This window comes from Erythrolamprus reginae, chromosome 9, assembly GCF_031021105.1.
Source record: "Erythrolamprus reginae isolate rEryReg1 chromosome 9, rEryReg1.hap1, whole genome shotgun sequence".
Lineage (NCBI taxonomy): Eukaryota > Metazoa > Chordata > Lepidosauria > Squamata > Dipsadidae > Erythrolamprus > Erythrolamprus reginae.
In genome coordinates, this window is record NC_091958.1 from 41,751,765 (window position 1) to 41,768,282 (window position 16,518).

General features: G+C 39.2%; 1 protein-coding gene across 2 annotated transcripts in view; it reads left to right on the top strand.

The window, feature by feature from the left end:
* MSLN (mesothelin) overlaps positions 1-16,518 on the top strand; it is a 191,477-nt gene that overhangs the window by 151,150 nt on the left and 23,809 nt on the right. The window contains exons 1-2 of one of the 2 annotated variants that reach the window (XM_070760967.1): positions 12,254-12,358; positions 15,714-15,799. In XM_070760967.1, coding sequence (XP_070617068.1) covers positions 15,757-15,799 — 43 coding nt within the window. In that variant the 5' untranslated portion in view covers positions 12,254-12,358; positions 15,714-15,756. Of the gene's footprint in view, positions 1-12,253; positions 12,359-15,710; positions 15,800-16,518 lie in introns of those variants that run through there. The other variant, XM_070760968.1, reaches the window with a different exon arrangement.

Sequence of the window (16,518 nt, forward strand, 5' to 3'; positions counted from 1 at the left end):
GCACTCATGTGTTTTGTGGTGGGGGTGGAGAAAAGCAACGGGAAAGAAATTGCAAGTCACTGGTCCTGTGTGTTTCTCATGACTGGATGAAAAATCTCAATGGAAGCCATAGTTCTTCTTCATACCAGGGATTATTTTACTGGGTGTGAACCTTTTTAAATTTAATCCACAATGTGAGAAAATTGTGCCGGGGTGTGTCTAGCAACTAGTCACACATGATTTCATTCATTTCCATTTCCTGATACTAATTTCAATACTTTCCCAACACACAAGACGGCCTCTGAGGTTGTGCATTTTTACTTAGAATATTATCTCTTCCCACATTTAGACAAATGTACTGGTCTACCAATCTCTCTCCAGCACACACGCATGCAATGAGGAAAGTATAATTTCTCAGGGTTACGATCGATGCCCTAATTAAATCATGAGGCTCAAGCCAAGCTTCAAAAGAAATCCAGTTATTTATTAGGAGCGTCGTGTGGGCAGGGACCAGGTGAAGCCAACTGTGAACTCACTTAATTCAGGCCTTGGCTCTGACACTGTTTCCCCCTCCCCTCAGTCATAGTAAATAGACAGGGAAATTGTATCTCATTGATGCCTTGGAGGCGAGGCCAGGCCAGGTACCCTAACCCTAACCCTTGATGTGAGTGATATCAAGTTGGTCATGCCCACCCAATCACATAACTGTAAAGCCACGCCCACCCAGTCACATGACCATGAAGCCATGCCCAAAAAATAAACCATGTCTACAGAGTGGTAATAAAGGTATTTGTTACCTGCATTACACGCATTAAATTTCAAAAACCTAAATGCAAATGGTCAAATAAATTAATAATACATATAATTACTGCGGCCAGAATTACCTTTGCGCAAACATGGAAATCAATCAATATCCCATCAACTTTAAATATAATAAATAAAATCTATGAAATCACTGAGATGAACAAAATGATAATGGAAATTCAACAAAAAGACAACTTAGAATTCTATTAAACTTGGAATAGATGGTACAATTGGGTTAACCAAAAAAAATACTTAAAATCCTAAATATTCACATCACAGTCAAATATATTATTGTTTAGCAATCTTGTTACTTCTCGTTATTCTCTTTTTAAAATTAATGTTAGATATAAATGTGAAATTAACACGGCCAAGATTTTTATAAATAATATAAAAAATAATACAGAAAGCTGTAATAGCAATGCCAATAAGTAGGTTGGCAAACTTATAGATGGTTTAAGTGTTTAAGTTAGTTTTTATGTTCGTATAGATTATGTTTTGTTTTTAGTTTTTGTTTATGTCTTTATTGTAAATTCTTTCTGTTGTTCTGTATTTGCTTTGTCTTTTTTTAAGGTTAATAGTTAATAAAGATATTTAAAAAAAAGAATTCTGGAGCCAAGGTTATGAAATATTTTGGACAGATGCAGGTTCATAAACAAGAAATATTGGCTGCTGCTACCAATTCAAAGGACTAGATTTGTCACTATTTTTTAAAGGTAAAGTTTTCTTCTGTTCAATCGTATCTTTCACTCCTCCTTTCACAACAAAATACCTTACTGAAATTCTTTGATTAGACAACTTACAACTCCGTTGTCTCCGTTCCAACTAAACTATAGTTCATAAAATCATATACCAAAATGTCCTACCTGTTAGTGACTACTTCACCTTCAACCTCAACAACACACGAGCACGAAATAGATTTAAACTAAATGTCAACCGCTCCAAACTAGACTGTAAAAAATATGACTTCAGCAATAGAGTGCTGGAATGCATTACCTGACTGTACATCTTTTGTATATTTACAATGGGTCAATTTTGGTTGGTCAGCCGAAAGTCATGAATTTTGTAAGTCATTTGTCTCCAGGTGTCCAAGAACCTCAACACCTAGCATGTCTTTGTTGACTTGGGTGACGACCAACTTTGGATGGTCAATGAACTGCTGTAAGTCAAGGACTACATTTATCACTCAAGAATCTGCTACTAGGATCAAAGAGATACTAAAATGTCTAGATTCTAAGAATCTGAAAAGCTTCTTGGATGTTCTGTGTTTATTTAAATTATTATTATATTGATGGTCTTTGACTGTAATACAGGTCTATTTATTTACTTAGCTGACTCTGTGGTTTCTGCTCCTAACCCCAAAACTTTTAACCTTGGACTATCTACAATTGACCTCTCCCCCTTTCTAAAAGGTCTGTAAGGGGAGTGCATAAGTGCACCATTGTGCCTACCGTCCCTGTCCTACTGTCCTATTGTCTTCTATCATTACTTTTTATCATTACTTATCTAATGTTCAGAAGAGAAGGGTTTAGGGGTAGTGATTTCTGACAGTCTCAAAATGGGTGAGCAGTGTGGTTGGGCAGTAGGAAAAGCAAGTAGGATGCTTGGCTGCATAGCTAGAGGTATAACAAGCAGGAAGAGGGAGATTGTGATCCCGCTATATAGAGTGCTGGTGAGACCACATTTGGAATACTGTGTTCAGTTCTGGAGACCTCACCTACAAAAAGATATTGACAAAATTGAACGGGTCCAAAGACGGGCTACAAGAATGGTGGAAGGTCTTAAGCATAAAACGTATCAGGAAAGACTTAATGAGCTCAACCTGTATAGTCTGGAGGACAGAAGGAAAAGGGGGGACATGATCGAAACATTTAAATATGTCAAAGGGTTAAATAAGGTTCAGGAGGAAAGTGTTTTTAATAGGAAAGTGAACACAAGAACAAGGGGGCACAATCTGAAGTTAGTTGGGGGAAAGATCAAAAGCAACATGAGAAAATATTATTTTACTGAAAGAGTAGTAGATCCTTGGAACAAAATTCCAGCAGACGTGGTTGGTAAATCCACAGTAACTGAATTTAAACATGCCTGGGATAAACATAGATCCATCCTAAGATAAAAATACAGGAAATAGTTTAAGGGCAGACTAGATGGACCATGAGGTCTTTTTCTGCCGTCAGTCTTCTATGTTTCTATGTTTTATTTGTACAAATTACTATCCTATAATTGTTTGACAAATACATAAATAAATATCCACCTCTAGGGGGCAGTGTTCACCTTCGTTTCCGCGCTGTGGGACCCAACATTTTAAAATTAGACATAGATGCAAGAACCTTTTAAGTAATCTAGTCCAATCTTCTGCCCAACAGACCCCATTTTTTTACTGGGTTACCACATTGGGCTGCAAAATTCAGAATAACTATGTCTAGGTGGAAGCAACAAGTTAAAATCTTCATTTTCCTTTGCTGTCATCTTGTGGTTGTCCAAACTTTTGCATTCCATTTTTGATCATGTGAGTTTGTAAAATGATGGGAAGTGACCACAAATTTAATACCAATGCACATACTGTATTAGGCTTCTAGAAAGTCCTAGTTTGTTTTAAACAAAAACAGGCAACTTTTTAATATAGGAAATAGATTACTGCTGCAGAGGGAATGCAATAAACGTTGCTTTTAGCAGAAATATAAATCAAATTAAAAATAATAACTGCTACTACAGTGAAATTATACACTAAATCTACATAGAAACATAAAAGACTGATGGCAGAAAAAGACCTCACGATCTATCTAGTCTGCCCTTATACTATTTTTTTTATTTTATCTTAGGATGGATGGATGTTTATCCCAGGCATGTTTAAATTCAGTTACTGTGGATTTATCTACCACGTCTGCTGGAAGTTTGTTCCAAGGATCTACTACTCTTTCAGTAAAATAATATTTTCTCATGTTGCTTTTGATCTTTCCCCCAACTAACTTCAGATTGTGTCCCCTTGTTCTTGTGTTCACTTTCCTATTAAAAACACTTCCCTCCTGGACCTTATTTAACCCTTTAATATATTTAAATGTTTCGATCATGTCCCCCCTTTTCCTTCTGTCCTCCAGACTGTACAGATTGAGTTCATTAAGTCTTTCCTGATACGTTTTATGCTTAAGACCTTCCACCATTCTTGTAGCCCGTCTTTGGACCCGTTCAATTTTGTCAATATCTTTTTGTAGGTGAGGTCTCCAGAACTGAATCTATCTAACTAAATCTACCAGTACATTAAATCCATCAGTAGCTTAGTGCAATCATGTTATTAATTCATACTTCAGAATTTTACATCTACAATTTTAGCAGGACACATTTCGGGAGGAGATCTACAATATTTATTTTATTTTTATTTATTCATTTGTCCAATTCACAAATACATAGGAAGAAAAATAGACATGTGGTAATATATATAAGGGTAAAAGTGAACTTAGAGGAGAGGATATATGAAAGGAAGAGAATATATATGATAGGTGAAAGAAAGGAAAGACAATTGGACAGGGGACGAAAGGCACACCAGTGCACTTATGTACGCCCCTTACTGGCCTCTTAGGAACCTGGAGAGGACAATCGTGGAGAGTCTAAGGGAGAAATGTTGGGGGTTAGGGGTTGACACTATTGAGTCCGGTAATGAGTTCCACGCTTCGATAACTCGATTGTTGAAATCATATTTTTTACAGTCAAGTTTGGAGCGGTTCGTATTAAGTTTGAATCTGTTGCTTGCTTTTATGTGGTTGCGGTTGAAGCTGAAGTAGTCATTGACTGGTAGGACATTGCAGCATATGATCTTGTGGGCAATACTCAAATTGTGTTTTAGGCGCCATAGTTCTAGGCTTTCTAGGGCCAGGATTGTTAGCCTATTTTCGTAGGATATTCTGTTTCGAGTGGAGGAGTGAAGGGCTCTTCTGGTGAAATATCTTTGGACATTTTCAAGGGTGTTGATGTCTGAGATGTGGTATGGGTTCCAGACAGATGAGCAGTAGTCTAGGTTGGGTCTGGCAAAAGTTTTGTAGGCTCTTGTGAGTAGTGTGATATTGCCTGAGCAGACGCTGCGCAGGATCAGGTTAACAACTCTAGGAACTTTTTTGGCGATATTGTTGCAGTGGGCTTTAGCACTTAGTATTAAATAGTATTAAATTTGGTTCATTTGAAGGAGCGAAATAATAAAGTGAGGCCATCAAGAGGCATTGAGAACAAAGGAAACCAAAAACCTGAATAACAGCTACTAAGATGCCTGTTTGTATCAGTTCCTCCATGTTGTAATAAGGCTGTAACACATCCTTGCGTGCTATTTGATAAAGGATTGAAGGAAGCAAAGCATTTAAAACAATCACGTCCCTCAGAGAAGCACTGATGGATGGAAGATCACTCAGAGCCACGCCTTTGTGCAACAGTGTACGAGTAGCTTCTGTTGGGGTGGCCTCTTTGGCTGGAAGCCACATGCCTCCACTTTTTAAATTTTGTCTGGCCCTTGGAGACTGGGTTCCATTTGTCAAAGGTTTCTTTACCTATTAGCTATCTATTTTAAGCAAATTAACACTTAATTCTAAGTGTTCCTTATATCCCAGCTTCTTTTCTGTTTTCTTTCCACCTCCAAAATCCTAAAAAGAATTTTAAAATTTTCATAAATGTATTTTAATATCCCAGCCCATCCTATCTTCATGAAAACACGCCTCCATATTGTCAAGTTAATTCACGAAGTTCACACATTTTTTATTGGATCACAAGTCCATATAGTCTCTTTAATCAATCCAGTCCAGTTCACAAAGTTCACAAATTGTTTATTTACATCTCAAGTCCATATAGTCTTCTTATATTCCAATCCAGTCCAATTCAAAGTCCTCTTATCTTCTATTTCTAAAACATTGTATCATCAGACAAAACAACAGGTTACACACTGCTTTTAAATTCTTTCAGACTCCTAGATATCTTCTTCTAGTCAAGATCAGTCTCCAGCTGTCAGCATAAACATGCTTTCACAAACTGTTGTAGTATTTTCTTTTAACCAGTAGATGGCATTGTCAATTCCCAATATAAGGAAGCAGCTTTCCCCCCCTTAAAGTCTCTGTATTTTAAATCCACTTAACACTTATAAAGTGTTTTCTTCAAGTTTTTATTTATTCAACTTCCACCAAGTCAGTTATAAGAACATCCTCAATGTTGGGCTTTTAATCCTGCTCCTTTAAGTCTCTCTATGAACTTTCCAATTGCTAGATAGCTACTCACTCTATTTTGAAACCTCTTTTGTTTCCCTTTAAGTTTTAATTTTCTTCTTTTAATCATTAAATTGGCCAAATGCACCACCTTCAGAACTTCTTCACCTCTCTCAAATGCTTAGATCTTGACAATCCACAATCTCTTCCATCAATCAGTTCAATTTTCAGCTAATGATGACAAGTTCATCTTCCTCAGCTGCTGGCTGAGATGCTGGTGCTGGCTCTCTGGTGGGTTTGTAAGCCCCCTCCCAGACCATCAACTGGTGCCTCTATTTCCCCCACCCCTCCAGGCAGATCTAATCTGGTTTCCAGTTGGTTCCATGTCTCTAAACAGCTTGGATTTGGGGCTTCCCATGGAATGCAGGAAGCTCCATACTGCAGTGACATTGGCCTCACTCCTCCTTGCAACAGAAGTTGCCTTCAGAAGTTGTTGGATGTTCCTCACTGGAAGCTTTCAAGAAGAGACTGGACTGCCATTGGTCAGAATGGTGTGGGGTCTGCTTGGGCCAGTAGTTGGACTAGATGATGTACAGGGGACCTTCCAATTCTGCTAATCTGTATCTTTTCTTTTTTTCTTGTATCTTTTGTTCAGACTGAGGTATTTTGCCATGGCTCAAGCAAAAGTCAGAAATCTGAAGCAGAATTGCTTTAACTACTTAACTACTTCAGCTTCAACCGCAACAACACACGAGCACGCAACAGATTCAAACTTAATATTAACTGCTCCAAACTTGACTGTAAAAAATATGACTTCAACAATCGAGTTGTCCAAGCGTGGAACTCATTACCAGACTCAATATTGTCATCCCCTAACCCCCAACATTTTTCTCTTAGACTATCCACGATTGACCTCTCCAGGTTCCTAAGAGATCAGTAAGGGGCGCCCCGAGTCTGCGGAGAGGGGCGGCATATAAATCTAATAAATAAATAATATAAAATAAATAAATAAGTTCACTAGTGTGCCTTCTGTCCCCTGTCCAATTGTCTCTCCTTTAACTCTTTTATCTTTTCTTCCTTTCATATATCTTCTCCTCTATTTTCTTTTCTCCTATTCTTTTCTTTATATATATTATTACTTGTCTATTCTCTTCTATGTATATTGTGTATTGGACAAAATAAATAAATTTTTTAAAAAACAAAAAACTAAAATTTGCTGTCCCCACAGCTGATTCCTCCAAAAATATCTACTCTGATGTGATACCAAGTAGTTGTGTCCTGGTTTAGGGTATGCAAGGCAATGCTGATCAAAACCCCTGGGTAAACTTTCTGGCTTGGTGGTCTTCACTACCAGCTACCAAACCATCACTCCTGTGATGGGCAGACGAGGTTGATAGTGCTATATGCTTTGCCACTTGCCCAAACTCAAATTCATTGTTTTGACAGCATATTTAGCAGTATGTTGATCTGCAGGAATAGGATAGAGCTTAGTTTACCTACTATCTGCTCATTAGAGTTTTATTAGCTTGTTTGTTGATTAAATCTATATGCTGCTCATCTCATTATCAAACAATTCTAGGTAGCCTAAACAATTGGATCCACATTAAGTTGCCTAAACATCTAAGTCTTCATAGATTATCAGAGTTGGAAGGGACATTGCAGGTCATTCAGTCCAATCCCCTGTTCAAAGAGGAGACCCTACATCTGCCTCTACCTAGGATCAAACTCACAACCTCCTGATTGTGAGGCAAGAGCTCCACCTCTAGGCCAAAGGAGCTGGGTCCGTGGACTTGAGGAGGTGATGGCTAGAACAGGAAAGTTCAGTTGGAAACTGTTAACTCTCTAGTTTCCCAAAGCCAGTATCCCTGGAATGGGAGTGCCCAAGGACCAGAGGAGAAAGCCCAGGAGTGAGCAAGAGGTGCCAGGCACATCCCACTTCCAAATCGCTCTCTACATGGGGCTACCTTTGAAAAGTGTTCGCCTAAAACACGATCTAAGTATTGCCCACAAGATCATATGCTGCAACGTCCTGCCTGTCAATGACTACTTCAGCTTCAACCGCAACAACACAAGAGCAGGCAACAGATTCAAACTTCATATTAACCGCTCCAAACTTGACTGTAAAAAATATGACTTTAGCAATCGAGTTGTCAAAGCGTGGAACTCATTAGTGTCAACCCCTAACCCCCAACATTTTTACCTTAGACTATCCACGATTGACCTCTCTAGGTTCCTAAGAGGTCAGTAAGGGGCGTACATAAGTGCACTAGCGTGCCTTTCGTCCCCTGTCCAATTGTCTCTCCTTTATCTCATATATCTTTTCTTCCTTTCATATACAGTGATACCTTGTCTTACAAACTTAATTGGTTCCGGGATGAGGTTCTTAAGGTGAAAAGTTTGTAAGACGAAACAGTGTTTCCCATAGGAATCAATGGAAAAGCGATTAATGTGTGCAAGTCCAAAATTCACCCCTTTTGCCAGCCAAAGTGCCCGTTTTTGTGCTGCTGGGATTCCCCTGAGGCTCCCCTCCATAGGAAACCCCACCTCTGGACTTCTGTGTTTTTGCGATGCTGCAGGGAAATCCCAGCAGGGGAATCTCAGCATCGCAAAAATGAGCACTTCACTGGCAACGGAAGTCCGGAGGTGGGCCATCCCAGCGGCAGCAGTGGGTTTGTAAAGTGAAAATAGTTTGTAAGAAGAGGCAAAAAAATCTTAAACCTCGGGTTTGTATCTCGAAAAGTTTGTATGACGAGGCGTTTGTAAGACGAGGTATCACTGTATCTTCTCCCCTATTTTTATATTTTTTCTTCTATCCTTTTCTTTATATATATTACTACATGTCTATTCTCTTAAATATGTATTGTGTATTGGGCAAATAAATAAGTAACTCTGGGTCAAGGATGCATTGAAAACAGCACCATGGGGACAGGACAGAAAATAAAGTGCCAGGTGTTTACCTATATTTCTCAAGTCTGGGGAAGGTGCCTATTAAGAATACACTGAGTCATGGCTGAGTCATTCAAAGTGCTAGAAACACTCCTGTCACCTACATGCCAGCATATACCACAGAGGATTAATGCCACAATTTCAAAGGCAGGGGTGGCTGATTCCTTTTATCAACGTCACCTCAGAACAATACGTTAGAAGCCTGCCTTGTTTTCATAGAATGAACAGGTTTTGGAATGTTCTAAAGATCAAACTTTCTGCATTCCACACAGGGGCAGAAGTGGAGTCAAAAAGTTAAGATGAGGGATGTGACTTGCAATCAGAGCCCTACCCACTTTTTTGTGACCGTGGGGTGCTTCCAAAAGTATAATACAGGGGGTGGACAAAACAATGGAAACACCGTGCAGCTCTTCCATGAAATCCAGATTTGTGAAGCTCCCTTTGAACAATTTTTTTGAAAACTGGGGAGTCTGGGTTCTGTACGTGTCTATTGAGCTCTGCAGTGATTTTAGCAGCTGTGGTCTTGCGATCCGCTCTAACAATTCGCTTTAGAGTCCGACGGTCTCACTCAGACAACTTCGACTTTCAACCAGACCTGTGCTTGGCTGAGGACGTTTTTCCTTCTCTTTCAAAAGCAGTCATTACTTTTGAGACATGACCTCTTGAAACGCCAAACATTCGGGCACTTTCTGTTACACTAGCGCCTGCCATTCGAGCACCAACAATTTGGCCTCTTTGAAAGTCTGAGAGGTCTGCCATTTATAAAAGGTTTCCTTAATAGAAATTTCCTTAAAGTTCTGTTTTAAAAAAAGGTAGTTTAAACAAACATATCAAATAACAGAATTTTAAAAAACATTAAAATATGTCAAGTTTTGATTGATTTGAACATGTTCAAACATTATGATGCCAAAAAGTCAAAAGGTCCACCCCCTTTAGTTCCTTGTATCTAATTTCCTCTCAGACCTCCAAATATTTTTCTATAGCAGAAATCTTACAGTTGGACTTTTCCAGGAGATAATCCCAATTTACATAAAATGAAATCTCTCCACTAATGCTTTTGATGTATGTTAGCTTTTTCATAATAACAGAAGGATTTAGGGGTAGTGATTTCTGACAGTCTCAAAATGGGTGAACAGTGCAGTCAGGCGGTAGGGAAAGCAAGTAGGATGCTTGGCTGCATAGCTAGAGGTATAACAAGCAGGAAGAGAGAGATTATGATCCCACTATATAGAGTGCTGGTGAGACCACATTTGGAATAGTGTGTTCAGTTCTGGAGACCTCACCTACAAAAAGATATTGACAAAATTGAACGGGTCCAAAGACGGGCTACAAGAATGGTGGAAGGTCTTAAGCATAAAACGTATCAGGAAAGACTTAATGAACTCAATCTGTATAGTCTGGAGGACCGAAGGACAAGGGGGGACATGATCGAAACATTTAAATATGTTAAAGGGTTAAATAAGGTTCAGAGGGAAGTGTTTTTAATAGGAAAGTGAACACAAGAACAAGGGGACACAATCTGAAGTTAGTTGGGGGAAAGATCAAAAGCAACATGAGAAAATATTATTTTACTGAAAGAGTAGTAGATCCTTGGAACAAACTTCCAGCAGATGTGGTATATAAATCCACAGTAACTGAATTTAAATGTGCCTGGGATAAACATATATCCATCCTAAGATAAAATACAGAAAATAGTATAAGGGCAGACTAGATGGATCATGAGGTCTTTTTCTGCCGTCAGTCTTCTATGTTTCTAAGGTCCTATTTCTATCATACTAGGACTTCAAGGAAAGCCTTTACATACATATCCTATGTTAGGCATTTGATCTGTTGTTATTTAATATATAGTAACAAATAATGTTTTAAGAATTGCCACACCTTAGTTTTGGGGGAGGGAAATAGTGGAAAAAATCTGCCTACCAGATATTCATTTGGCTAGCATCCTTAGTCTGATCAGTTTCAGCACATTATTTTATCCCCTGGTTAGGGTTTTAAAAAAACCTTATTCAAAGAGAGTAACAATGAAAGATCTTGCAAGTCAGTAAGAGCTGGGAACATTGTTAGCCCCTGGTTAGGGATGGAAAGAAACATTCAGAGCAAGTAGAACAATGAAAAAACCCTGCAAAGACTTAAGGCTTAAAAAACATTTTTCACAGAGAGTAACAATGAAAGAGCTTGCTAGCCAGTAAAAGCTAGAAGCATCGTTAGCACTTCGTTAGGGCTGGAAAGAAACATTCGGAGCAAGGTGGAGCAATGAAAAAAACACTGCAAAGACTTAGGGCTTGGAAAACATTCTTTGCAGAGAGTAACAATGAAAAGGTCTGCAAGGTGAGAACTGGGAAGATCATTAGCACCTAGTTAGGGCTGGGGGAAAAAGCTTCAAAAAAGAAAAGCTACATTCAGAGTGTAAGACGTACCCCAAATTTTAGCCCCCAAGCCTGGCGGCATAAATAATGAATAAATATAAATAATTAATTAATTGATAAATAAATATTCTTCACAGCACAATCACTTTATTCTGAAAAGACATCTGGGGAAAATTGAGCTGCATCCCCAGAATGACTCCTTAAGAGAAGTTTATTGTGGCTGAATTGACACAGTGTGTTAAGCCAAGTGTTGGTTATGACCTATAAAGCCCTTCATGGCACCGGACCAGAATATCTTCGGGACCGCCTCCTGCCGCACGAATCCCAGCGACCGGTTAGGTCCCACAGAGTCGGCCTTCTTCGGGTCCCGTCGACTAAACAATGTCGTCTGGCGGGACCCAGGGGAAGAGCCTTCTCTGTGGGGACCCCGACCCTCTGGAACCAGCTCCCCCCTGAGATTAGGATTGCCCCCACCCTCCCTGCCTTTCGTAAACTCCTTAAGACCCACCTCTGCCGTCAGGCATGGGGGAACTAAAACACCTCCCCCTTGCCCATGTTGTGATGTTGATTGATTGATTGTGTGCCTGTTTTTTATATATATTGGGATTGTTTTAGGAAATTACTAATTTTAAACTGTAATTAGATTGGTGGGCATTGGATTTTTATTATGTACTGTTTTTTTATTATTGTTGTGAGCCGCCCCGAGTTTGCGGAGAGGGGCGGCATATAAATCCAATAAATCTAATCTAATCTAATCAAGCTTTGCTTTCATCAGAGTTTGTTAAATAACCCACAGTGGCTTGCAAAAGACAATTGCTAGAGGTACTCTGGTATAGACCCAGCCTGGGCTCTGCTACTTGTTTTCCCCGCTGCCTTTCCCTTGGTTTCCTGGGGTACCGGGTGACTCAGGACACAGGTCTAAAACATCCCGTCCAATTGTCAAATCATTTCACGTTTCATAAGCATTGGGCGTGGCTGCTGCCTTTTCAATTGAAATTGGAGACAGAGATCACATCCTGATTTCATTTGTGCGAAGCGGAATGCTCAGATTTTGTTTCTGTCAGCCAAGCGTGTGAAGAGGAAGCAGAGGTAGGTAACATGCTTGAAATATTTATTTTTTTGCTACCCCCCCCCCCCCCCCACTGTGTTCAGGGAATGGAAGGGGTGCCTTTTGCCAGAGAGAACTTTTGGCTTCGTTGTTTGGGGCTAACCAAGTCTCAGTTCAGTTCCAGTCTATTGAGAGCTCTTCTCTTTTATTTTCTTCGGAGAGAGGCAGCATACAAATCTAATAAATTATTATTAATTATTATTATTATTTTAATCTGGGAATTGGAGGGTTTAAATAACAAACAGGCACTGCTAATATTGATTAAAATTTGGGTGGATTTACATATAGAATCAGGATTTCTTTAAGAAAAGCAAATAACACACATCATTTCTAAAACTACTATGCTTTGCATGTTATAGCTATCTGTAATTTTATTTTTGATCAATATCGGTTGCAGAACAGTTCTAACTAATTTCCTGTTAGTTATTATTTATTTATTTGTTTGTTTGTTTGTTTGCTTGTTTGTTGCATTTGTATGCCGCCCCTCTCCGAAGACTCGGGACGGCTAACAACAGTGACAAAAACAGAATGTAAAAATCCAATACTAAAAACAGCTAAAAACCCTTGTTATAAAACCAATCATACATACAAACATACCATGCATAAATTGTAGAAGCCTAGGGGAAAGATTATCTTAGTTCCCCCATGCCTGATGGCAGAGATGGGTTTTGAGAAGCTTACAAAAGGCAAGGAGGGTGGGGGCTATTCTAATCTCGGGGGGGAGTTGGTTCCAGAGGGCCGGGGCCGCCACAGAGAAGGCTCTTCCCCTGGACCCCGCCAACCGACATTGCTTAGTTGACGGGACCCGGAGAAGGCCCATTCTGTGGGACCTAACTGGTCGCTGGGATTATTTATTTAAGAATAAGGAGTACATAGCAACAAATTTCCATTCCCCTTAAGCAACTGGGTTGGGCTGCGTTCCTCGGATTATTCAAAGTGCTAGAAGTAAATGAGACAAAAGTTCTCTGGATTATCCAACAAATGAAGTTTTGAAAAAATTGTAGTTTCTTACTAGAATTTTTTTTCCAAAATCTGGATGATGCAGTAAGAAATTCCTACGAAGAAAGATGTACCCACCTGTTTCAGTATGTGTTTAATTCTGAGAATTTATGTAGTCAAATTGTGGTAAATGCCAGTGTTGCAAATAAATACACACTTCCTCCATTTGACACTGGGTATATGAGTGAGATATTTTGGCTTAGACACAGAGATGCTACAATTTGAATAGATAATTGCTTGAATGTGATTTGATGTGTCAAAATTTGTCCTGGATGTCAGGTCTATTGCAGAAATACTACAATTACAGCTATGGATTTGTAGAAGAGATGTTTAATGTAAGACTATTATAATTAATGAAATATTAATTTTGTATGCTGCTTGGCTCCTAAGAACTCTGGCTCATAAATAAAGTAAATGCAATACCAAATGTAAATAACAAATCAAGGATAATAATAATAATAGTAATAATAGTAATAATAGTAATAATAGTAATAATAATAATAATAATAATAATAATAATAATAATAATTTATTGGATTTGTATGCCGCCCCTCTCCATAGACTTGGGGCGGCTAACAACAATGATAAAAACAGCATGTGACAATCCAATAATAAAACAACTAAAAACCCTTATTATAAAACCAAACATACACACAGACATACCATGCATAACTTATAATGGCCTAGGGGGAAGGAATATCTCAACTCCCCCATGCCTGGCAGTATAAATGAGTCTTGAGTAGTTTACGAAAGACAGGGAGGGTGGGGGCAATTCTAATCTCTGGTGGGAGTTGGTTCCAGAGGGCTGGGGCCACCACAGAGAAGGCTCCTCCCCTGGGGCCCGCCAAACGACATTGTTTAGTCGACGGGACCCAGAGAAGGCCAACTCTGTGGGACATTATCGGTCGCTGGGATTCGTGCGGTAGCAGGCGGTTCTGGAGGTAGTCTGGTCCAAAGCCATGTAGGGCTTTAAAGGTCATGACCAAAACTTTGAATTGTAACCGGAAACTGATCAGCAGCCAATGCAAGCCACAGAGTGTTGAGGAAACATGGGCGAATCTAGGAAGCCCCACGATGATTCTCGCGGCTGCGTTCTGCACGATCTGAAGTTTCCAAACAGTTTTCAAAGGTAGCCCCATGTAGAGAGCGTTGCAGTAATTGAACCTCGAGGTGATGAGGGCATGAGTGACTATGAGCAGTGACTCCCTGTCCAAATAGGGCCGCAACTGGTGCACCAGGCGAACCTGGGCAAACGCCCCCCTCGCCACAACCAAAAGATGATGTTCCAATGTCAGCTGTGGATCGAGGACGACGCCCAAGTTGCAAACCCTCTCTGAGGGGGTCAGTAGTTCCCCACCCCAGGGTAATGGACGGACAGATGGAATTGTCCTTGGGAGGCAAGACCCACAGCCACTCCATCTTGTCTGGATTGAGTTTGAGTTTGTTGACACCCATCCAGGCCCTAACAGCCTCCAGAACTAGATAGAAATGAAAAAAGAAAAAAAAACCACTCAATCCAAGGGTCCTCAGCAAAGGCTTCCACAAAGAGCCTTTCCCTTCAAAATACCAGCAGGTCTCGGATGGAATCTCATTCCATAGGACAGGGGCTGCTATCAGTTTCCAGTGGTTTTTTCCAGCTTTGAGTCCAAACATTTGCACCAAAGTGCTGACATTTGAGATTATTTGTCCACCTGTACATTTTGACCTTTAAAATTTCTTATCTGCAAAATAAATATTTTTATTTTTTAAGCTTATAGATGGAAAGATAAATTGAGACAAAACTGAAGTATAGTCAAACATTCGTCTGAATAAGAGTTATAAGCACAAGCCAAGAAAAATATTTTTCTGATGAGTCATTTAGACCTTCTCCTATCGTCAGGGACAGACTGATAGTTAATTTGTTGAATTTTCCTTTTAGGCGTCATCCAAACTTGTATATACTGTCAAAACACCTGTTTGGAAGACATAGAGTTCATTGATTATAGGAGAAGGCATGATAGAGTCTGGGTTGAGATCAAAAGTGGGATCAATCTAGAATCCCTACGTAGCCACAAACTTACTAAGTCCAGCCCACCGTGCATTTCATTGGCCCTTATCTAACTACGAGCCACTCCGAGTCCAAATCTAATAAATCTAATAAATAATAATAATAATAATAATAATAATAATAATTATTATTATTATTATTATTATTATTATTATTACTAGCAGGCGCAATTTAATGATCAATCTGCTCCAAAGAGCATCAGCAGCATCTTGCCAGATTTAAACCAAGCAGGAAACTCAAAGTTGATTATTACTGACAATAAATATATTTCTTTGTTTGCTTTTCTGGAGCGAATACATATATTTACCTACGAAGAAGGATCTGTTTGGAATAATGCCAGAATCACCAAGCGTGCTTTGCTGCCTTTTTATGGCTGGTGAGTATAATTATGCATGACTGCTATAAAAATTTAATTAAATACTTTGATGGCTGCTCTGTGAAATTTTAATCCAGATTCCTTTTATTTATTTATTTTGTCAAGTACGAATTGGTAGTATACAAAGATATAACAATGTTTATATACATGATACTAGTAAGAGAGAAACATTAGGACAGGGGATGTAAGGCATGCTGGTACACTTATGTACGCCCCTTAGTGCACTCATGGTGCACCAACGTAGTGCACACTGGTGCACTTATGCACATCCCCAAATTTTATGTTCTGATTTAGCATCTTCTCCCCCAAGATATGTATATGCTAATTTTTGATCATGCATTCTAGAAATAGGGGTTTCTATCTTTTCCCCCATCACATCTCCCTTAAACACCTTGCCTAAAAACACAAAATGAACACAAATTATTATTATTATTATTATTATTATTATTATTATTATTATTAATTAGATTTGTATGCCGCCCCTCTCCGCAGACTCAGGGCGGCTAACAACAGTAAAAAGACAACATAAACATATTTAATATTAAAAAATCTAAAAGCCCCAATTTAAGAGATCATACCATACATACATTTTATAAGCCTAGGGGAAGGGAATCTTTCAATTCCTCCATGCCTGATGACAGAGATGGGTTTTTAAGAGCTTACGAAAGGCAAGGAGGGTGGGGGCAACTCTGATATCTGGGGGGAGTTGGTTCCATAGG